The sequence below is a fragment of the Dermochelys coriacea genome, chromosome 14, assembly GCF_009764565.3.
Source record: "Dermochelys coriacea isolate rDerCor1 chromosome 14, rDerCor1.pri.v4, whole genome shotgun sequence".
NCBI classification, from domain to species: Eukaryota; Metazoa; Chordata; order Testudines; family Dermochelyidae; genus Dermochelys; species Dermochelys coriacea.
In genome coordinates this window covers 24,144,089-24,167,259 of record NC_050081.1, presented here as the reverse complement: position 1 = coordinate 24,167,259, position 23,171 = coordinate 24,144,089, and the positions used below count along the sequence as shown (strand labels likewise).

Sequence of the window (23,171 nt, the reverse complement as noted above, 5' to 3'; positions counted from 1 at the left end):
CCTTGGGCCATTAAAGTGATAACTTTATTCCACACCAGTTTCATGCCATTCCCACCCTACTCATTGACATTTGGGCAGAGAAAGGACAGCACTGCTCTTTGATCAAAGTATTATCAGAGACTAGAAGAAAGGGTTGCTGAGAAAGCATGTCCATGACAAATATTGGGGGATGACGCAAGCAGCCAAGATGCATTTTTATGCGGCCAAATGTCTGTCAAGTTCTAGCCTGGGAAGCAGAGACTGACCATGGGTGATGCCGTAGCTGAACAGGCTGATGCAATCCTTGGTTGCACAAAACAAGGGAGTCTCAAGGAGTAAGGAGATTTATCATCTCTGAAGCTGGCACTGCTGTGAGTACTCCTGGAATACTATGGCCACCTCTGCTGTGAAGTGAAGACTTGATAAATTGGAGAGGGCTCAGGGACCACCATGAGAACAACTGATGGATTGGGAAAAACATGCCTTATAGTGAGACTCAAGGAGCTCAATCCATTTGGTTAATGAGTAATTTGGTCAGTTAGTACCTACTGTAGAGGGTTCATCAGTCTAACAGACAAGCTATAACAAAAGATCCAAGGGCTGGAAGTTGAAGCTAGACAAATTCAGACTAGATAGAAGCTGCACTGTTTAACTAACAGGGAAGGTAATTTACCATTGGAATAGCTCACCAGGGCAAGTGGTGAATTCTCCATCACTGGTGATGTTTCAATCATATCTTTTAGAAAAACAAATGTTCAATCACAGCTATTGGATTTGAAGAAGGCATTAATTGTGGGAAGTCCTATGGCATGTGTTATGCAGGTCAGGCTAAATGATCACAATGGTCCCTTCCAGCATTAAGATGCATGAATCCCCTCCAGACAGAATGATCCCACTTGCTGTACCTGGGATGGGAAGTCACTCAAACTCCAGCTTGTGCAACAGGCAGCATGCCATGTTTGGAGTAAGGAAGACCTACAAAACCACCACACCAGAGCTCTACTGTAGCCGTTATCTCCCCAGGCAACCCCAGATCCAATTCAGTGTCCATGGCTGGCTAGCAAGGTCTCTGAGCACAGGAATCAGCGCTTGGCTCAGTTTTTGGTCCATGCATCATCTTTAAATCCATTGGCTCTTCAGTCTTTGGCAGGTGCAGGGTGGAGCCAAATGTTCTCTACATTAGGAGCAATTTTGTTCTCCACCTTTTACTGTGCTAGTAACTTGTACTTATGAATCACTGTGTATACTGGCCAGGGCTTCAATTGCTAATGAAAACATTATACGTGCCACCTCCCATCTGGTTCCCTGCAGGAACAGGAAAGGTTTTGAATTAAAGCCATCCACCTGCACTGTGGTTAGGGAACAGGGCCTGATACATAAGACACCTCTTTAAAGCCCATGTGCTGAAGCGTTATAGGCCAGTCATTTCAAAGGCTAATTTGCATCTAGTGATAAGACATAGCCAGCTACAGAAATTTGTGGGGGGAAGACCCTGAGCTGTGTCTTCCCTGTATGAATTGGTATATTGATGGCCATTATCTTTGAGGACTTCAGTTTATCTATAAAAGGGTTTGTATAGGAACATTTATTTCCAAAATGACACCAGCTGAAGTCAATAGAAGAATCCAACGTCTATTCTGGGTAGGACTAAGCAGATCAACCATACTCCAATCCAGCAGGGTAAAGGTGAACTCTTCCTTCAGAAGCACTCTTCCAAAGCTTAGCTCACCTCCTCCCCTATACAGTACAGTATGCAGCCAGCAGTTCAGGACTCCAGTGGGAATTGCCAATGGATGTTAACAGAGTTCTTATGCTGTAAATCTGAACTTCACCAGCCAGAAAGACCTCAGCTCTGGTTAAAGGCCAGAACAGAGACAAACCACCACAGGAAGTGCACAGATGGTCATTTATAAAAGAGATCCACATGGCTGCAGAGTACCATGCATCTCTCCACTTGGGTATTTCAAGTAAGTTCAATGACTGGGCGTGCAATGAAAAGAACCTGCTAAAACTGGACTGGTAACCATGTCAAAAGCACAGAGCACTGGACAGGCCCTTTATACTCTATACAAATCAAAATAGACTAGCTAACAGTAAGAAGGGAAACAGCAGCCGCCAAAGTCATATTCTTGTTTATTAAGTCTATGTAGGCCTCGGGAGCTAACTTTTCTTGTAAGTAAATAGAACAGGCATCAGCATCTATAATGAATAAATTTATTGTCTTACAAAAATCATTGTCTAGAAATATGGGTATACAAGAAAACAAGATATTTGCAGTCAGATGCCTGGTGGTCAGCCGCCAGTTCAATTAAAAAAATATCCAAAAGCACAACAAAACCTTTGTAACAGATGTTAAAGCTTTTAACCCAAAGGAAAATCATGTTTTCAAGCACATTGCAGAGGGATGAGATTTCATAGTTAACACTGATTCATTATCACTGAATATCAATACCACCACATTGACTAGAGAGGTACATATGAAGCACAGTCAAAAATTAATACAGTAAATCATTGTTATATAGGCAAATTATATATGTAACATTGTCTTAGTACTGTAGTGTCTAAGGCACTTTCTGTAATGTCAGTTTTTCAGCTATTTAAACAAAAAGAATGCAACTACTTGGTGTAACACTGTTCAAAATAAAAACCAAAAGAAAGAATTCACATCCACTGGTGTGTCAACTCTCAGGCAGGCAATATCCATCTTTTAACTTCTAAACTACAAAGACTACAAATAAACCGAAAACATAGTACAGTACAGATGGTCCTGCTGCTTTAGGCTCAACAGCTGGTAAGCATGCCAGCTCTGTTTTACACAAGGCTGGCTCGGGTATTTCTTAAACCTGTATTTCATGGCTGTGAAACTCCCTCAAGAGCAGCAGCAGCTATTCAGCTCCATGCTCTGAAGACTACTCAGCCAGAAGTTAAGAGTAGATACCCATTCTGAGCCTCTGCTGTTCCATGTTTAATTTTTTCCATGTGACGTGTGTTCATATTTTACTAGCCTTACTATGTACAGATGCCTTCAAACTGATCTAGCAGGTCTATACAGATGCAAGGTATTGTACAAATTAGGAACGGTGATAATATTCAATTTAACTGTAGTGCACAAGCTCTAATTGATGAAGCAGATGCCAACACTACTTCAAAATGATATGGCAGGTTAAAAATGGATACTATTCATTCAACCCTAGATTTCCCTCCTCTGAACACTTCCAAGGCCTTTTCACAGTTTACTTGCTGATTGTGTGTTGCTCACAATAATTAGGAGAAAAAGAAGAGATACAGGAGCAGTTTGGTCTTCACAGTGTGCCAACAGATGTGTTACAGCCGAGGGCCATGTGAGCACAAAAGAAATGGAAGGGTGTTATCTGTACAACAAAGCATGCATAGTAACAACAATGGGTCTGCCCCAACCAACTACTGCTTGGGAATGAAGTTTCCGAATTGATAAAAAAGTTGTATCCTTCACATGATGCTTTATAAAATGGCTTTACAAGGAATATCTGGAAAAGAGATGCACTGAACAGAGAAAGTTTACTATATATAAAAAAGCAGTTGTACCTATATTGAAGCAGGGTACAGTATAGTGAGGCTACAGAGCCTTAAGACATAGTTGACCTGTGATAAGTAACCTTGTAGCATGCCATTACATAAGGCAGATTCACGGCCACAAGGCAGTTTGCTGGTCAGGTAAGTCCTTTGCACTCCACTCTGCGTAAAAGGGCTCTGCATGCTAATGGTGTGACGAGGCTCTACTCTGTTTGGGCGGGCTGCGTTTCATTGATGTCACTGCCTTTGCTTTCTGCATCGTCGTCAGAAAGTTCCAGAGACGCACCTTCAATATGCAGCTGGCGTCTACCAGATCGACTTGAAGGGAAGGTGATAGGGCCACCCCTCCTAGAAAAAAAAACAACACCAAATGATTACTGAATGCAGGCCTGTGGTGCTCATTGTCTAGCCTGTGGGATGAATGGGTCACTTGGAAAGCCACCAAGGAGGTATACGGTGGAACCCAGAAGTCCCACCAAGTCATCTACCCTTCTAGTCACTAAATACGTGAGCATCCTACACTAAGGAGGCTCCTGAAACCTTCACTGGGGCCAGGAGTTATACCCCCCAAGACACTTTGTAATGAAGGTGTTTATGTCAATGCACACCACCTTCCCAAATGTCACGTAAGCCGGAAGCAGGGCAAGGAACTGAGTTTAGTACATTTGTGGACATTTAATGGCCCCAGATACAGGAACATCTAACACAAGCAGGAAATGGGCTCTCGATGCTACAGCACATGAATAGTGAGAAACACTGACTACTAGCTGATGTCTGACTTGTGGACAACCAATGCTGTCGAGTCCTGCAACCCGACCAGAACCAGATGGGATCCAAAGTGTCAGGTCAGAAAAAGTCAGCTCTCCACCCCTGCCAATGGGGGCTGTGCACCTCACACTAGCCGGCCATCACTACTTCGTGGCACTGCAGCACACACACACACACACACACACACAGAGCCCAGCAGAGGGTGATGGGTGGCAGGGCATGCAGCCACCAACGCATGCAGTGAGGCCGACTGCATAGGCAAGAGGTGGGCGGCGCCGATTCAGGTTCGGGGGGGAGAGAAGGGGAAGGTTTAAAAATGAGGCCCGAGCAGACCTCTAAGATGCTGTACGTTATAACGAGAACCGAGCTACATGCACTCCAGCATGACAAGCAACTCCTTCCATCTGCACCACTGCACTGCCATGGTCTTACAGCTGGCCAGTTCAGCTGCTCTTTGCCTCTCCCACACTCTGCTCTGTGCCTAGCTCACTCAGTTCCCCTCTCCCTGTACTTCTGACCACACATCTTTCTTGATGTGCCAGAGAACCATTCCCAGAGAGGGTACTGAGCTGGATTCCAGCTAGGACAAGGCAGAAATAATTGGTTATCTGTCACTTACATTAACAAGGAGCTGAGCCCTCTCCCTGATCCTTACAGCATTTCCACAGAGGCTGGAATCAGTCACACCAACTAAAACCAACCCACCTGTCAGAGCTAGAGCCCGGAAGGTTTGGAGCCTACAGAGTACAAGGATCTTCATGAGGATTTACTGATATTTCCCAGTGTAGACCCTGGTACTCCAGATTCCAGTTTGAAGTTCCTGTAACATTACTGGGTCTGCTACGGCACTTCCAGATGGCTTCTAACAGACCCTGGCATCATGGAAGCCTCCCACCTTGAGAGTGAGTTCCTGTAGCTACTTTAAAGCTTCCCTGTGGCTCAGAGCTCCTTCCACGGCCCAGGCCCGCAGACCGGCTCTGCTTACCTCAGCCTATTTTTCAGAGTGCTGACTTCCCGGCTAAGGCCCTCATTGGCCTCCGTGGCATCGTCTAATTCACGCTGAAGTTTACGACGGGAGGCATTCACACGTGTTGCTTCCTCTTCAGCTTCCTCCAGCTGGCGTTTGAGCTGCTTCATCCTGGCATTAGACTTCTCCATCTAGGGGAGAGAGCCAGGCTGGGAGCACGAAGCTTGACTCAGCAGAAAGCTGAGCAGCTGCAGCTGAGTGAAGTTTTCGGGTAAGGCAGAAAGGAAAGAGCTGAATTCTTGTCTTTCACAGTCAGCCTCACTGTGGATTTTGATTGGGATGGGACAGAACAGGCTCAAAAATAGGATTCTGTCCTAGCCAGATGTCTCCTGAATGAGTGAAGCTCCTCAGATGCATCTTGTGGAACCCATGTTTAAGTGGCCAGACTACCATGCTATGCAAATCTCCAGCTGAAGAGCTGCAATTCATTCTTGCAGACACACCAGCTGTGTCCTACCTAGCAATGGGGCCTGCAGGATGTAAAGGAGAGATGTGCTGGTCCCTCACATGGAGCCCACAAGGGGAGATCACCCACACCTGCCAGGTGCACAGTCCCCTCTGCCTCAAGTCCTGGCAGACCAACAGAGCTGTACTGATTGCAGTGGGGGATCCTAGTGCGGTTGCTGATGCCCAACTCCCCAGCTCGAGCAGGTGAGAGCACCAGGATACACCGTGGCGCCCGTGCGCAGAGGCTCCACTTGCCAGCAGCTTGCCTGTAGCTGCTGCTGGTGAGATGTTTTGGGATGGGAGTCAGGGCCACTGTGAAGGCCCCTCTCAGGTGGCTGAAGAGACCACAAAAAACACCGCCTTGGGGGGGGAAGGAGAAAGGAGAGAGAAGGCCCCCCGAGTTCCCACCTGGATTTGCGGATGGCCACTGTGAGAACTTGGACCTTGGGCTATATTCTCATTGGGATTCATTGTTATCAGCAAGCATTTGAACAGGGTTTGTTTTATGTCTGGTGTGGGACTTTTGCAGTAGGAGTTTTCAGGGAGTTTTCTTTCCTCCAGGTTGATTGTGAAGTCTGTTTAGTGGGGCAGCAGTTGTACCTGAGGCTCTTCCTGAAGCATATCTGCAGGAGTTTGGGTTTGGAGCATGGCTGTGCACCTTTGCTTACCTGTTCTTTGTACTGGTCTGCATGGCGACGCTCATCTTCCACCTGCATGAAAACTTCTTTCAGTTTCTTCTCTGTTCGACGCACCAGCTTATTAGCAGCTGCTCTTTCCCTAAGAAAAGAGAGCAATGTTAACCCTAGGATCAATCAGCCTAGGAATTTTTCACCTCGGTTCACTTGTAGCAGTGTTTACGTGTTATAGTTGTGCTCTGGAAAGAGGAGTTCAGTGCTAGTGTGTCCAGATCCGAGTCACACTCGGAAGCACAAATGGGTTTGATTTCTAAGTACCTTTCTAAAATGCTACCTTGGTTGTAACTGAAGGATCTAATCTGCCAGCACGGGAGCAGAGTGTGCTTTGCTGTTCCATGCTAAAACCAGGGGTGCTTGTTCATTTGTGGTGGGGCTCAGTTGCAGTGCTTTAACAAGGGCATCTCCTAACCATCTGCAGAAGAGAGATGGTTTATGGTCCTCCCCCACAGCTGAAGTACAATAGTGGATGGAGAGAAACAGACTAAAGATTTAGAGAGGATGGTTTTGTCACAGGGAGAAATTATGGTCCCAAAAGAGAAGGCTGCTTTTTTTCCCCTGGAGCCGGGCTGCCTTGTCCTTGGGCAGGACATTAAAAGCCATCCTTAACACAGAAAAATAACTACAATACCAAAAATAATGAGATATTAATGGACTGTCCATTGCACACACTTCCTAATTTGGGTTGACAGAGGGTTGTGGGGGTGGATGCTATCAAACTACCAGGGTCTGTATCACTGACTGTGCAAGGTGCTTACATGGCTGCACCACACTGTGGGATCCACTATACTACCACAAACAGCATCACAAGGAGGCTCCACACCCAGCTAGTCTGGGGAAAGAACCAGCTCAACAGTTTCCTCTGTACAGTGAATTGACCTTGAAACCCAGGTAAGGTGAACACAATGTAAAGCCTCAATCTTTTTATGCTGTTCAGTCCAAGAATGTCCCTTCAGCAACTGAGTCCTAGCTAAGGAAATCCAATTGCTGGGACTGAGATGGGAATACTTAGTACCTATGAGAAGTCCTGCTAGGGCCATGGAAGTTTCAAATAACCAGTGTTGCCTGTATTTACTTGGAACACCAAACAACCATCTCTTCTTACTTTGCTTCTTGCTCAAGCTGTTCCTCTAGCTGCCCAATCTTAGCTTCCAGAGCAGAAATGGTTGCCTTGAATTTAGACTTCACAGATCCCTCCAGCTCCTGCAACTTGGCTTTCAGTTCTTTGTTCTGTCTCTCCAGCTGCTGGCGCGCATTTTCACTTTTCTGGGCAGCACTCCGTTCTCCAGCTAGCTCCGAGTTGAGCGTATCAACCTTTGGGAGGGCATAAAGAGTCAATCATCTGGCAACATTCAAAGCCTTCATTCACCTTTTATACTATACACTTCAGGGAGATAAAAGTGCCCAAAGCAGCATATGCCAAAGATACTGCACCTGCAGTGTGGTCTTCCTAAACCGGTCATTGAGGAGTTCCATATTGCTCTGTTCCTCTTCCAGTTCTTCCTCCAGCTGTGCAATACGGGCTTCCAGACGGCGCTTCTCATCCAGCAAAGCCGATCTGGAGGGTGAAAGAAAGCGGGTGGGACATTACATGGTCCAACCAGGTAACGTAGTAATTACCTCCACTTGCTTTTAATAAGTCAGCAAACTCTCTCCCGATGCTGCAGTACCAATGCCAATCATTCCCTTCATCGGGAAAACAGTGAACCAAGAGGTCAGTGCGAGGCATGCAAGTGCATTAGTAGAAGACAGTCATTGCTGCTTATAAACAGCCTCGGACAGGATGACAGGCCCTTTGATGACTCACTTTCCAGAAGCACTGTTTGCAATCTCATCAGCCAGCTCATCCCTCTCTTGCTCAGCATGGCGACGAGCTCTTTCAGAGGCAGCAAGATCCTGCAAGGGGTCATGAGAAGACTCATTTGCTTATTTAATACGCAGACTAAAATAGCACTGGTGATCTCAGAGCTCTGCAAACATTAATTCAGCTCCCCAATACCACTAGGACACAGTGAAGTGCTATTACGTGACTTGCACAGTCACACAATCAGTCAGCAAAAGAGCCAGGAATAGAATTCAGGAAGCCAGGCTCCCTCCCTTGTTCCAACCACTAGTTCACACTCCCAATCTGTTGCTACTGGCTTCTTCACGACTGCAGTGGATTTACTCCCTTTAACCCTAAATGGAAAATACTATAATGTTTTAGATTGATCTTTAACTATGTCAATTGCCTTCCATCTCTCTTATTAATACATAGATATCTTGAATCAATTTTATTATTCATACTGCATTATTGATTTCTCTTAATGGAAAAAGTCTTAATTTTTGAAGCTCATTAACAAACACCCCCTAAACAGTCATTTATAAAAGCTAAAAAAAAAAAAGTCTGTTTGCCAGATGTTACAATAAGCATTGGCAATCATGGCAAAACTAAAGCTAAAAGGCGCAAGCCTCTCAGGTTCTCTCTGTGGCCCACAACAACTTAGTAGTTAGCACAACCAATGTCAGGAAAACTTCAGATATATTCTACAATGCTGCATTAGTGTATTTTCTGTATCCAGGTTGTGGGGCATTAAAAGATTCCTATGCATTTAATTATCCAATTCTCTATTAGTAATACTGATGCTCTGCATTTCAAGCACTTTCCATCAGAGAAATGTCTGAGCACTTTGAAATCAATACAGCCTCATTTCCCCTCAGGAGGTAGGAAAGTATCCCTGTTATATATGGGGGAAACTGAGCACGGAAAGATTAAATGACAGCCAAGGTCACACAGCTGCTCAGCAAAGCTGGAAGAGAACCCAGATCTCCTGGTTCCCAACCCAGTGTTCCAATCACCAGACAGGTGTACAAAACACTAACATACATGCCACTCACAAAGGCAACACAGAACTAAATCATACCTCTTGGAGCTGGAGTATTTCTGCTTCAAGGCCTTTCAACTTCTTTTCGTTCTCCTTGGACTGAGCAAAGATCTCATCTCTGGATGCACGGGCTTCTTCCAGCTCCCGCTGATAGTCTTTCATCTGAGCCTGGAATTTAAGAGAAGAAAAAACATCATCCATTAGAGGAAAAGTGCAGGGATTTGCTATAATCCCTTCGGGAGTTCAGCATTTAGTAAATGAGAGGACATGCACATAGAAGGGGCCCAGTCCTACTTACTGTTTGAGACACCTACTCGTAGCCCCAAAACATGCACATTTTGGTCTCATACTCCTCCACTAGATTCTATCCAACTTCCCATGTTTATTTTTAATAAAGAGACAGGGCTACAGAAAATAAAAAACCTGCTTAAGCTTGAATGATAAAAATTGGCAGGAACCTTATTGAGATCTCATGCTTTTAAATGGCTTGGGGGAGAAAAAATATTTTGATTTACCTAAACTGACTGAAAAGTGTTGTAATGAACATTGCAATAGAAATTGTTCTCAAGTCTGTAGATGCACAAAAGATCCATTAGTCTGAATGCATCACGTTAAGTACACACTTTAAAATTGTATTTTGCTAAACTTAATATTCTGAATATTACAGCTACTGATCATATTTTCCACAAACTTGGTATGACTGTGGATATCATTAGACCCCAAAAATCAACTCAAACTTCAATTTCCTTTAAAACAACTTAGTGCCATTTTTCTTAAAGTGATGGATGCAAGCCAAAATCTGCGAGCCATGGGACCACTTAGTTTATAACATACCTAAAAGAATAGACAGCAGTACATGTTAGGGTATGGAACTGCACATTTAGCTTGCCCTACTAAAACCTAGTCCAACTTTGCTGTTATCGTGTACCTGTTAGGTTTTTATGTGATATAAAGAGGTGTCAAATTTTACACACTTGGGGGGTTCTGAAATTAGGAATCTAATCCTTAAACACCCAGGTAAGAAAAGTTGTGTCTCACTGCAAAACCTAAGATTGAGCTTCATGCTTCCTCAGTATACTGGAACCATGCACAAAACGCTCGAGATTAGGAGTCTATAGCTGTATTACAAATAAAAACACATTAAAGAATATTAAGGTTGCAAATCACTCAGAATTACCAGAATTGAGGTTGCCCATCCAGTCTCCATTCCCTTCCCAGCTCTTCATCTGATCTGTCTTCCCCACAGCCTCCAAGCACCCCTGCACCCACGTTTCCTGCCCCGTATAGCTCCCAGTCCTTGTCTCTTTGTCCAGTGTGTTTCTCCACCCACCCAGCTCTGTCCAGCTAGTCCCAGGTCTCCTCTCCGTCCCCTACCCTGGCTCTTTGTCAGAGCCATTTCCCCTTCCCCCCACTGGATCCCAGTCCACCCCTCACCCAGCTCCCAGTATCTTCTCCTCCCACCCAGTCTGACAATTGTCCCCTTTGCATTTGGTTCAGGCAGCTTCCTCTACACTGCTTGGGTGCAGCAGGAGAGGCAGGCTACTTGCTCTCAGTTCCGGTGCCTGGACCCGGACCCAGATTGAAGCAGCCAGGAACTGCAATTGCAGAGGGAGTCCTGTTTATGTCCCTACTGCCCCAGACTGGAGCATGTTCAGTGTGGACAGAATCTTCAGGGAATTTAGCTGCAAAGCTCCAGCTAGTCTCTACTGAGCATGTGAGAACTGTGATGTTTCAAAGGTTTATCACTTGGCCAAACTGGGCAGATTTTCACAGGAATGGAAAAGGCACATCCCTGACAAAAAGGTCATTTCTACCCTCCCTCCTCCAAATTTCAAACCCTGTTCCAAAGCATGAGGGCACTAAAGCTTCTCAAAGAAAAAGGTCACCAGAAATTCCCCCCCCCATAAAAAAAACCCAAAACATGGGCAAAACTACGCATCTTCTCCTAGTCTCATTTTTAGAAATGGCTAAACAGTTTCAGCCAAAATTTTCCAAAAATGGTTCAGCTTGAGACAGACACCCACCCTGGAAGATTTCAGCCCAACAGTTACAGTTTGTCAAAGTGATAAGCAACTCTAAACAGGACAGTATAATGAGAAGTGCTTGGGAACCTTCACAGGCAGTTTTACCAGCCCCACCTAGCACATTTGAACACATTCTCAAGTCATTGCTCAGCTATCAGTTATTTTGATCTGGCTGTTTTATGGGGTCCTTTGGTGGTGGTGAGGGGAGGGGAGAGGAGAGAGAGCGATCGAGCGAGCTTTCAGCAAGTATTTAACTGAGTCCTTTACACAAAATACTGAAATAAGGCAATTTTAACCATCTCATTGACAAACATACTGATGAACCGAAATTACAGACACTGTTGCAATATGCTGCAGGAAGCAGTCATCCAGGGACAAGAGTGAAACTTGAGAATAGAGAGCTGTTCTCACCCTCAGACTGCAAGGAAACTTGATCAAAAGAAGCACTCTAAAGCAAGAGACATTCCAAGTTATTCATGGACTGGCTTCACACACCTGCAGTTTGCGCAGCTGTTTGATTGCTTCATCTCGAGCCTTATTTGCAGCTTCTATCTGAGCTTCAAGGTCTTTGAGATCCATCTCCATTTTTTTCTTGGAAGCCACAGCAAGAGCCTTCTGTTTGCGCTCATCCTCCAGTTCTGCTTCAAGCTCCCGCACCTGTGAAGTTAGTTTGAGAGGCTCTGTTACAGAAATGGATGAAACGGGAAAACTCAAGGAGATTTCGGAATGAATCTAAAAGGATAAGAATCAAGGAAGTCCTTGATAAGAACATAAGAGGGACGTGAGAAAAACTCAGCTCTTGATCATTATCCGGTTGACAGTACTACAATAGGCAAGTTTGAGGGAGAAAACCACACACAAAACTTATGGAAATCTTGACAGCTTGTGATCTCTGCCGAAGTTTTCGCAACGAGAAGCAAAGCAAGATCTCAAAGCAAACGTGACACCCACGGAATTTCTGAAGTACTTCTGAAGATTCATATGCTAAACATCCTAGGGACTAAAACAGTGTTACCCATTCAACTGCTTCATGATCAACTTTCTAATAAGTGTTTGTCTACCTTCATTGTTCCAGTGCAGAAGCTAATATTTCATCTTATTAAACTGCTCTTACAGAAAAGAGTAGAATAACCTCAACATTTTTAATACAGAATTATAATTAAATGGTTACTTCAGGCACATCTATGTCACCAACACATACAGTAAGACATTGTATCCCAACCATAATTCAAGGCAAAAATGAAGAGCAATTTAAGTAGTATCTAATATCTGAGCAACCAGCCAACAGGAAGCTAAAACAGATTAACAAGTTATGCAACAATGTTAAAATTGAACCAGAAAATTTGGCCGTTACACAAAAACTGACTGTTGTATATTGACATTCTAATACAAAATAGTAAATTCGATTCAAGAGCTCTTGTTCAGTGGTGATACAGCAATTTGCACTCTTGCAGCACAATGAGGTAGGGAGCCTTAAAAAATGACCTTCTCTATCCATTTTTTATAACGTTCCCATAGAAGCTGGAATCGGGCCAGTGTTGCCAACTCTCATAATTTTATCAAGAGTTTGGGGATATTTGATGTTTTCCTTTAAGGCCCAGCTCCTTGAGTCATGTGATTATGTGACTGCTTTAAAATTAAAGAAAAAAAAGCAAGTTTCTAGCCCTCACGGTTCTGGAGAAAAGCTTGAGAATGAAATCAAAAGCCTCTTACATTAGAAGACAAATATGAACCTAAAAATTTCTTAAAAGATGGCTTAAAAATCATGAGACTTAATGTTTTGGGCCTGACATGATAGTTCAATGCTAGGGGTTGGCAATTCTCATTAGGGAAAGTTTGTTTTGCTGATTATCTAGCACTTCTCAACTACGTACCATATCAGTCAGCAGGAATGGATCCATCTCTGAAAATACAAGCACTGCACCACATATTTTACTTGACAAATTCAGGTAGCAACTGCTGCTACAGAATAGTAGAAGGAGCACATACACTGCACAAAAACTGCATTTTTGTAAGTGACTTTTTAGTAGTTTTGGATTTATAAAGACATTTCCATTTAAAAAGGTAGTTAAAATGGAAAGAACAGCCAAGTAGCAAAAGTGTCCCCTTAAGAAATTAAAATCAAACGCTCTACATTACATGTACTGGAGGTTTTGTGCTACTCCGTCATGCAGAACGTGTAAAGATCAGTGCTTAAGAGCTCTGTAGGGCAGGAACATCACACAAACCTTGAGGGACATCCCAACTTTTGAGTAATAAGAAATCAATTAACCATGTTCTATGTTTGCTACAGTTGCTTTCAAAAGCCAGTTTAATAGAGGATACCTGTTTAACCAGCATCCTCTTCTTCTCTTCATTCTGTTCATCTCTGGCCTGTAGGTCTCTCTCAAACTGGGCCTTCATAGCTTGCATGTTCACTTCCAGGCGAAGCTTGGCATCTTCTGTGGCCTGAAGTTCATCTTCCAGTTCTTCTAGCTGGGTCCTCATCTCTTCAACCTGCTGCTCTAAGGTTCGCTTGGACTTTTCCAGTTCATGGACCTAAAACACAAGCATGAAGCTGATACAAGCTTTTTATTATCCTGATAATAGTAATGGTATGACTGCAAAATAGGGGATTATATGAGAACAATCAATAAGATATTGAGTCCTTTGTTAGCACTGATTTAACTCTGTGCTTGTCCTACACTAAGCCAAAATAACTAAGACACTCATTCCTAAATCTGTATTAAGAACAACCCACACCAGCAGATGAAGTTTTAACTGTCTGATAAACAGAGGAAACTAGCAGCTGCGTACTCAGCAATTCAGAGTATCCCAAAGAAAACAGAGCTAGTAAGGTAACTAGTTTTCAATCTAGCATAAGGGTAACAATCAATCATTTGACGTGTGTCTCCTACTTACCACGTCTGTGAATGTTGCAGAAATGCCTGGCATTGGTGAATACCGATTAGCCTTCAGAGTATTACATTCTTTAGGTATTTTAAGGTACAGTTCTTAAATATCAAAGTTTCAGACTTTCAAGTTTTACTATCTAGTATTAATTCCCTTGTACAAATGGGCTTTACTATTATATCCCCTTCATGCAATGCAGCACACGAGGTGGAAAAATACTTACGTTTTTGCCCACATCATCTTTGGAGCTCATTAAGTCCTCCATGTCTGCACGCAACTGCTTATTCTGCCTCTCAAATTCTTCTTTAGCCTCCAGGGCTTCTTCCAAACCTCGAGCCAGAGACAGTGCCTTGGTCTCCTTCTCTCTAGCCTCTGCCTCTGCCCGGTCCCGCTCTTCTGCATAGCGAGCGGAAATATTCTTTTCTTCCGCCAGCATCTGAAAACGTTAAAACAAGATTCAAATACAAATCTTGAAGAAAATCTGTCAAAAGGACACTCACTGAAATTTCAATGAACACATTAATGCTCTCAGGTTACCTGGCATATTATTCATTCTGCCTACAATGTCAACTCTTGGTTAAGGGGCTTTGGCATGAGATAAAATAGGGACTATCATCCAAAACATAGTAGTCTGAAAATAAAGGGAGCTTCTATCTATGCTCTAGGAACTGGCTCAGAGCCTCAGTTTTGTATTCCTCCTTCAGTCTTCATGTCCCTTCTCAAAAAATCCACCAGGATTCCCCAAGACAGTTAAAGTCAAGTCAAACTCAAGCATGGCTATAAGCTTCTATTTAAAAGAAGTTTCACTTTTTCATAGACCTATCCAACCAGAATGTGAAGCACCAAGGTAGGTGCGTGGCTCACTGAAGCTATTAGAAAAGTGGTCCCCTGTGAAAAGCCAACATTGCAACAGCCAATTGAGTCCACACAAAATATTGTGTTTCTAATTAGAGGTCACCCTTAAAGCGTAAAGGGAGGCTTTACACGCTACCATTTCTTTGCCTTGGTCTACACAAAGTTAGGTCAATGCAAGACAGCTTTCGTTGACCTAAGCGTCTACACTTAAATTTTATTCCCACCAACATAACTTGCCCACTACACTGACTTAACTCCACCTGCACGAGGGGTAAAGTGCCATGGTTGATGTAGTTAGGTCGACGCAGCGTCAGTGCAGACACTGCATTGCTGTCGCTGGCTTTCAGAAGCCATCTCACAATGTCCACACTAACAGTTCAATCCGTACAAGCACTCCTGGGGGGGACGCTCATTGCCAAAACAAGGAGCAAAGCATAGACACGCACAAGTGATGTAATAACTGCGACTGTACACTCGTGCAACTTAGTTCAACGTAATTCTGTAAAGGAGATGTTGCCTTAGTGTTGAAGGCAGAAGTGAGATGACTGGAGTTAGAGAGTACCTGATCAAACTTCTTCTGTTTTTTCTCCAGGTTGGACACAATTTGGCGCTGATGATCCAGGTCCACTATCAAGTCATCCAGCTCCTGCTGCAGGCGATTCTTGGTCTTTTCCAGTTTATCATAAGCCATTGCCTTCTCCTCTAGACGTTGGCTCAGAGCCTCCATATCCTTCAGCAATTTCTTCTTATTTTCCTCCAAACCTTCAATAGTTCCCATGTCGTCATCTACCTTCTTCTTGGCATCAGCCAGCTAAAGTTTTACAGAAGACAAGAAAGTGGTTTCTTATAGCTTCTTACTGTTCACAGCTATTAACAGGATACAATAAAAATGCAGTTACACCTCCACGATGCAAAGAATGTAATGTTTATTACACTGAGGGAAACCCACAAAAACAGCTATTTCTGATTAAGCAAGGTACAAACAAAATGATGATACAACAATGTATTAAAGGTATGAAGCCTTTATGATATGAGAGTTAAATCTGCCCAAACTAACTCAGGTACTGAAATCTCACTGTTATTACAAAATGTTTACAACACTTTGGAGGAGAAAGATCAGTGAAAAATGACTCAGCACAACTCAGCCTAATTTTTGTCCCAACTGAGAGTGAAATATTGCCTGGCAAGTTGCAATACATTTCACAGTCATCACACTGAATTTGCAGGCCACACTAATATCCTATTGTTTCCAATAGCTTCATACCTGCAATTGCAGGGCGAGGATCTGTTTCTCCAAGTTCTTCCTGGCCTCCTCCTCCTCTTCCTGCTGCTCCTGTAGGTTGTTCTTCTCTTCCTCCAGCTGCCTAATCCTACTGCTCAAGTTCAATTTCTGGCGGGTTTCCTCCTGAAGAAGCTCCTGTTGGCATGAAAATAATTAATCTTGAATTTCACCTTTTGCTGATGGTATTTAAACCTGGCCTTAAGATGAGTTGCCCTCCAATATTGTTTTTAACAATTCTTTTGTTTCCTGGAGCGGGGAAGAGGGGGGTAGGGGGGATGCTTGAAAGAAAAATAGTATTTTAAGTCAGCTTTATTTTCCTGAATACTGTTTGATCTGAAGATATTCAATACCCCTCTAATTTGCTAATCTCAGGTCCATCACTCATCTCCAAGAAGTTTAATTAAAATCTAGTTTCATGGCCAAAAAGGTCATCTTAAATTGGTACAGCTAATAATACATAGTGGTATGCAAAACTAAGTCATCTTTCCAACAGAAAAAAAGATTACATGAGATAAAAGGAGAATTGCTTTAAAATTGCAAGATCTAGTTATGCTGCTTAGCTGGCACTACCCAGCACCTGCTAGAATATCATTACATCTACAATAAATTTCCATCAGAACCCACTGCTTTCCTCGTGGGGGTAGGTTTATTTGTGTTGTGCTCTTTTACTCCTATACTTCGCTTCCTATTAAAAAACAACAACACTTGTCTGAATAGCAAAACTGGCTAAAGACTGGGACCTGAAAGGACAAGAACCATGAGAAGTAGAGAAATCGCTTGGTTGAGCAGGGTGGGAATCAACTCCACTAAGTGATAAAAACACTTATGCATGCTCCACAGACAATGTCTAAGACCGTAACAATTTAGTGAAGCCACCTGCCCTCTGACACATCACAATCTTACCTCCACAAGCCCCATGGTGAGGCCAGTAAATGGCTGGGTTAGAAGAGTTTCCTGATGTCAGATGGCCTTAATGAAGATATGGCCCTATTGGAACAGACCATTAGTCTCTCTAGTCCTGCATCTGTCCGTGGCAAGCCCCGAGACACTTCAGAGGAAGGTGAAAGGAACTCCACAGCAGAGAACTCTAGAACAGCGTACCCACACAGGCAAGGTCTTCCTAATACCCATTAAATAGTGAAGTCTGAGGACTTGCAGCACTGACGTTATATGTAGTTAAAAATGCAACAGTGGATGTTCTCATTGATGTAAATGCTCACTTTTTGTTTAAATCCTACTTAAGAGGGCACCATCATGGCAGATTATCTTATCTTTTTAAGTCCTTCTGAATTTCCTCGGTCTTCTCTGGTCTTGACTAACAAATTGTGTCATTGGCAAATTCAGTCACCTCATTTCTGATCTTTTCCAGATCACTCAGTCAAATTCCTTATTAAGGTTTTACTGCAATTATAATTGATCACTTCTATTTTCTGTCTCAACTTGTTTGTAATCTATAACAGCACTTCACATCTTGTCTTCAAGACCCATGACTTATTTTCCTTGTCAGCTTCTCATGAGGGATTTTTGACAAAAGGTTTTTTGAAAGTTCAAGTTCTAAAGAGATTTCTCTTAATCGTTTATTTTGGGGAGATATTCAGAATTCTAGAAGAGCAGCACAATTCTCCATTACAGAGGCCATGCTGTTTTGTCTCGAGTTAATGGAATTATGACAATTTTCACCAATAATGTGTCTGTGGGACAAAAGTAACAGGGGAGAAAAGACTAGGGAAGCAGGAAAGAAGGCAACAAAACCCTGTGATTTTAGCATGTTTCAAAGTTTTGTTACATTCCACAAATTTAAGTTTCAAAATTGCGAGGGGCTGACTGTCCCTCCCTCCCCAATTCACCCTCAAAATTTCAAGTCCAACTGCAATCATTTAAATGCTAATATTTTTAAGTACATTTTCCCTGTTTTCCTTTATTCAAAGGGAAATTAAATGCACACAAACTCTTTATTGACAATGGCTGTAAAGAATGTACATAACCTTTCATGGTTTATTTGTACATTAACCCAAAACAAACACTAGAGCTAGGTAATTTTAAGATCTCAAGTTACTGGGGCAGGGGGAGGGGAGAGGGGGAGAAAGAGAGGGAGAGACACACGCTCTCCTTTATGCCTTATAGGTGCCCCAAGAGCCTGGTTTACATGAACATTTCATGTACTGGCTCAGAAAAGCCTATGGAATCATTGTTAGTAGAACATAAAAAACACTAAGTGAACCTTACTGAGACAAACAAGTCTAGAAAATAGCAACTCTAGTCTGCCATGAAAAGTCAGTTTTTTTTCCATAGATTCAAAGGCCAGAAGGGATCTCTGATCTAGTCTGAGCACCTGCATAACACAGGCCATTGGACTTCCCCAAAATAATTCCTTTTGAACTGGAGAATTCCCTTTGAACTAGAGCTCCCAATGCAGCTGAACAGTCAGCAACATAGTACATATTTCAGTGCACAGTGGCTCATCTGAGCCAGTGCAGTGATTATTTGCGTAAGCCAAGGATTTCTGGCCCACAAGTTACCAATGGGAGGGAAACAAAAGGGAGTGCAATATCAGTGCCATCCCAATTCAAAAAGCTAAGCGAATGTGGATACTTAGATTCCTCACAAAGCCTTCTAGAGGGGGCTCCGAGTATTGTTGGAAGAGGAGATTGAGACCCTCAGTTTTCAGTTCCACAGCTGAAAGTTTCTATTGATGAACACAAGTTCAATGTTAAAAAGTGGGCTCTTACTACAACTGATAACACACCTGTGTATCTTGAAGCTGAGACTCCAGACCTGCCGCATCTTTGGCAAACTTTATGCCCTTCTTCTCTGCTTCCTCCAAGAGGCTTGAGACATTGTCCAGCTCATTCTGCAAAGCAAGCAATCTAAAGGTAACACCAAGCAGCTGGTCTGCTGTAGCAGCTGTACCCCGTTGAGAGCTGTGGGTGCAAAAGACCACAACACTCAAAATATACCAAGTATGAAAGCTAAGGGAATGAGAGCTCCACGTACAAACATGTCCCCAGGTAATAATTTTAGCTAAGTTTTATATTTTTAAGTTGAATGTCAATTATGACTTTAAAACAATAAATCTCTCAACAGCAGTGGGAGGTAAATGTGCATTTGAAAGAGAACCATCCCATAACCACTTTTGTATTCATATATTTTGCTTTTGGTAATATTGCAATTAGCATTTTAAATGGTATTTCCATTACAGGGCTGCCTTATGGGATCTACCACTGTCTATGGATTCCTAAGGGACAGCAGGATCCAGAGATGGCAACCTTTTTGGACAGATCCCTGCCAACTGTCAATGCTTGTGATTTCCAGGATGTGCTACTGTAATGCCCCCTACCATGGGACTACTTTTGAGGACTGCTTGGGAGTTTCAGATAGTATGAAATGGAGCCACTCATCTTTGAGAAAAAGTTTAGGTTGTTTTACCTAAATAAAAGGCCCTGCATTATACTGGTTCTGAAACAATTAAAAATGCAATCCAGGGCACTAGCTTTTGTATATATAGCTGTAAATTGCTTGGAAACTTCTCTCAAAGGACCATCTCTTCCCTTTGCCCTATTCGATAGTTGAGATGAGCCAGACTTGAAAACTTGGCAACTGCGTACTCTCATTACAGACACTTCTGCTTTAGATTTCACCCTTTTGCTGTTCAGCAGAGACCAAGGCTGGGGCCTTTAAGATACAGTGCAAAACAACTGTATGATGGAACTTTTTGAAAATTTGAATCAACAGCTCAATCTGTGTTTACAATCACTGTGCAAGGGAAGATGGCAAGTGAGAGATTTATTGGCCGGCTGCTAATGATATTGTTAATTTTGTAACAAACCCCAGATAGCAACAATATGAATAAAAAAAGTTCAGACCTGTAATTAACTGAATAAAGTTAAAGTTTTATATGGGTAAAGTGTTCCATATTTTTAATATTTAGGAAGTGCCTGACAATTTAAAAAAAAAAAAAAAAAAAAAAAAAAAAAAAACTGTCTCAGGTTGTTTGCCCGATTTTTACATAAACTTCTCTTGTACTCTGCAGAAAAGCTTTACATATTTTTCATCCATTTCCATTTTACAGAAGTCAACGGAGTTTTATTAGAAGAAATTCCAAGTCTGAATTTTTAATTTATTTATTTATTTTAAAAGAACAGTTTAAAACTTTTGTAGACTATACTGTGACTAAGCAGGATCATTTCAAGAGTTTAATTAATTGTAGATTCAGGTTTCACGCTGACCATATACCATGCATATACATCTTACTCATTGCAAGGCGTTTTTTTGCAGAGTCCTTTGATTTTCGCAGATGATGCAAGACCAAAATGCAATGGGGTGTTTTGAAAGTTTATCTATGTTCTGTAGTCACTTCTCCAGATGGTTGATGTTTTTAATTCCTTGCTCATTTTCCCATTAAGGTTAGGATTTTGTGGTTGTAAGAGCATACCAGAGAAGAGATTAATTTCCATTTTACCTGCAGTTTGTTAGCCTTTTCTGCCAGCTCTGCCCTAATCCTCTCTCCTTCCGACGCTTTGGCATGTAGTTCCTGTACCTGAGCATCTAGCTTCTTCCTCTTGTGCTCAGACTCTGCTTTGACCTGCTGCAATACCTTCACCTCACAGGCTAGCTCCTTGTTGTCAGTCTCTAGGCCTTGCTTGTTCTTTTCAAGATTTGCTTTGAACTAGGAAAGCACAAAATAAAAGTGCATCACTAATTATAGCACTGCACATTATTCTCCATCAGGCACTTTCCTACAAAATATTTTACCTCAAAAAACATTTTTAAACTCAAGTGGCAACTGAGCCTAATGTGAGTGTTAGCCATACATAGAGAAATGGAAGCTTCACACATCAGCATAGGACCCTTGGGTAAGAATGCAGGTATTTCCCCATCCCTTATATTTGCTTATCGAAAAAGTTTTAAATTAACCAAGTGTTTCAGTCTTGCATAATTATATTAAGCATTAAAGTTGTTCAGGTTGATAAACTACATTTCCACCAGCATTACTTAATGCTGTAGTTCCCACTAGCAAGAATTTTGCCTTTTCAAAGAGAAATTGCTGCAGTATTCCCTATGTTTAACATAGAAAACACACAGTAATGTTAATTATTTACAAAGGCGTTAGTGAATTATGACAACTATAGTTAGACTTCACTGTACTACACTTGGCAGTGTTTGGAACAATTTCACTTTTCAACAAAATACTGTAGCTGCTACTAGAAGACATTGCTATGCAAATGTAATTAACAAGAGGGAGTCCTCACCCTGGCTGCTAGGGTGACAGCGATCATAAAAATGGTCACAGTTCAAGATAACTGCACCTGTATTCCCTGTGTATGGACTGGCAAGAGCACCCAGTCCAGACTTCTGGCTCTCAGCCATTACCTCTCTTGGGTGGAAACCTAAATCTCTCCCTGTTCTGACCAGGAGCTTTCCACACTGAACAGTTCCCTGACTATACTGTGACCTCCTTAGCAAAGACAGACTGCTTAAGCAGGCCTGCTTTGCTTCTCTTTTCCATGTAATTGCCAGTTAAGTTACCACATAGCTCTTTCTAGGCAAACACATTTATTCTTAATGTAAAAGCGTTAGAGAAAAACATACTACTAAACCAATAAAATAACCTACTAATAAGATTACCAGAGATCATCCCCTCACACCAGCAAGGGCTATGGTTGTTTTTTGTCCTTCAAACCCCATGCAGGATTTTTCCTGTGGTGACAAGTTCAACATAGCTTCAGCTAAAAACCAGCCCACTCATGGCTCAGAGTCACTCCTTTAACCCATTTGAGTATTTGAAGCCACCATAAATAGGTAATCAGCCAGACAATGCTCAAGGCACAGCTTCAAAAGGATGGATGCAGAGGTAGGTCAGGAAACCAGCTTATTTCTTTGTCTAGCCCATTGTTTCAAACTGTCATCTGAAGCATAATACTGTCCTAGGCTTTACATTAGTCATGCCTTCTCCTTAAAGAACTTACATACAATCCCATATCAAATACTTGAATTTTTAATACAATGAACTCATAAAATACTTACCTAATTCAATAACATTAAATTAGGATATTTTAGAATACTGTCATATCACAGAAGTCACAACACCATTGCACAATTTGGTAGTGTGTATTAAAGATGCCTAGGACTAGAACAAAAGGGGCATTATGGGTCACAACTCAAGTACATTGTCAGAACTGAATGTGAAAGCATCATCAGTACCTTGATTTAGCCAATATGATTTTTTTTTTTTTGTATAAAGCCCCAAATTATCACCACTTTCTCTGGAAAGATTCTGCAATCTACACATTCTGAGAAGTGCTTCTCATCAAATGAGCTTGCAGACTGCTGTACCAAGTATTCAGCTAATAATACCTGCTACAATACTGTGTCTCTAGATGTATTGCTACTTAGTTTGTCAGGGAGATGGATCCTGGAAGTGTCCAATAGTAACAGGTTGGTATTTGAGCTAGAATTCTAGCTTCTTGGTCATTCTGTAGCAGATATATACAATCACCAAAGATCTATTAGCTCCATGAGCAAGTATGAGACAAACGGACAAGACTGGCAGTGTTATTTGACAGAAGTGTATACAATCCCAAAGCAAGAAAATTTCAGCTATCACATGAAGTAGCTTGCAATTTCCACTCACTCTTTTGGCCTGTTCAAGTTGTTCAGAGAGCTCCTCCAGTGCAGTAGCATGTCTTTGTCTGATTTCCTGTATTTGAGCTTCATGGTTCTTGGTTTCTTCTTCAATAGCTTTCTTCAATTCAGCCACTTCCTGCTCACGCTTTGTCCTGGAGAAAGCAT

General features: G+C 42.3%; 1 protein-coding gene across 1 annotated transcript in view; it reads right to left on the bottom strand.

Annotated features, from left to right (window-relative positions):
* Window positions 1-2,176: 2,176 nt before the first annotated feature.
* MYH10 (myosin heavy chain 10) overlaps window positions 2,177-23,171 on the bottom strand; it is a 134,612-nt gene continuing 113,617 nt past the window's right edge. Inside the window, 15 exon segments of the mRNA XM_038370808.2 lie at window positions 2,177-3,879; window positions 5,285-5,457; window positions 6,442-6,550; window positions 7,571-7,779; window positions 7,900-8,023; window positions 8,273-8,361; window positions 9,369-9,497; window positions 11,849-12,010; window positions 13,679-13,891; window positions 14,469-14,681; window positions 15,663-15,911; window positions 16,365-16,517; window positions 19,129-19,233; window positions 20,842-21,048; window positions 23,014-23,158. Coding sequence (XP_038226736.1) covers window positions 3,735-3,879; window positions 5,285-5,457; window positions 6,442-6,550; window positions 7,571-7,779; window positions 7,900-8,023; window positions 8,273-8,361; window positions 9,369-9,497; window positions 11,849-12,010; window positions 13,679-13,891; window positions 14,469-14,681; window positions 15,663-15,911; window positions 16,365-16,517; window positions 19,129-19,233; window positions 20,842-21,048; window positions 23,014-23,158 — 2,425 coding nt within the window. The 3' untranslated portion in view covers window positions 2,177-3,734.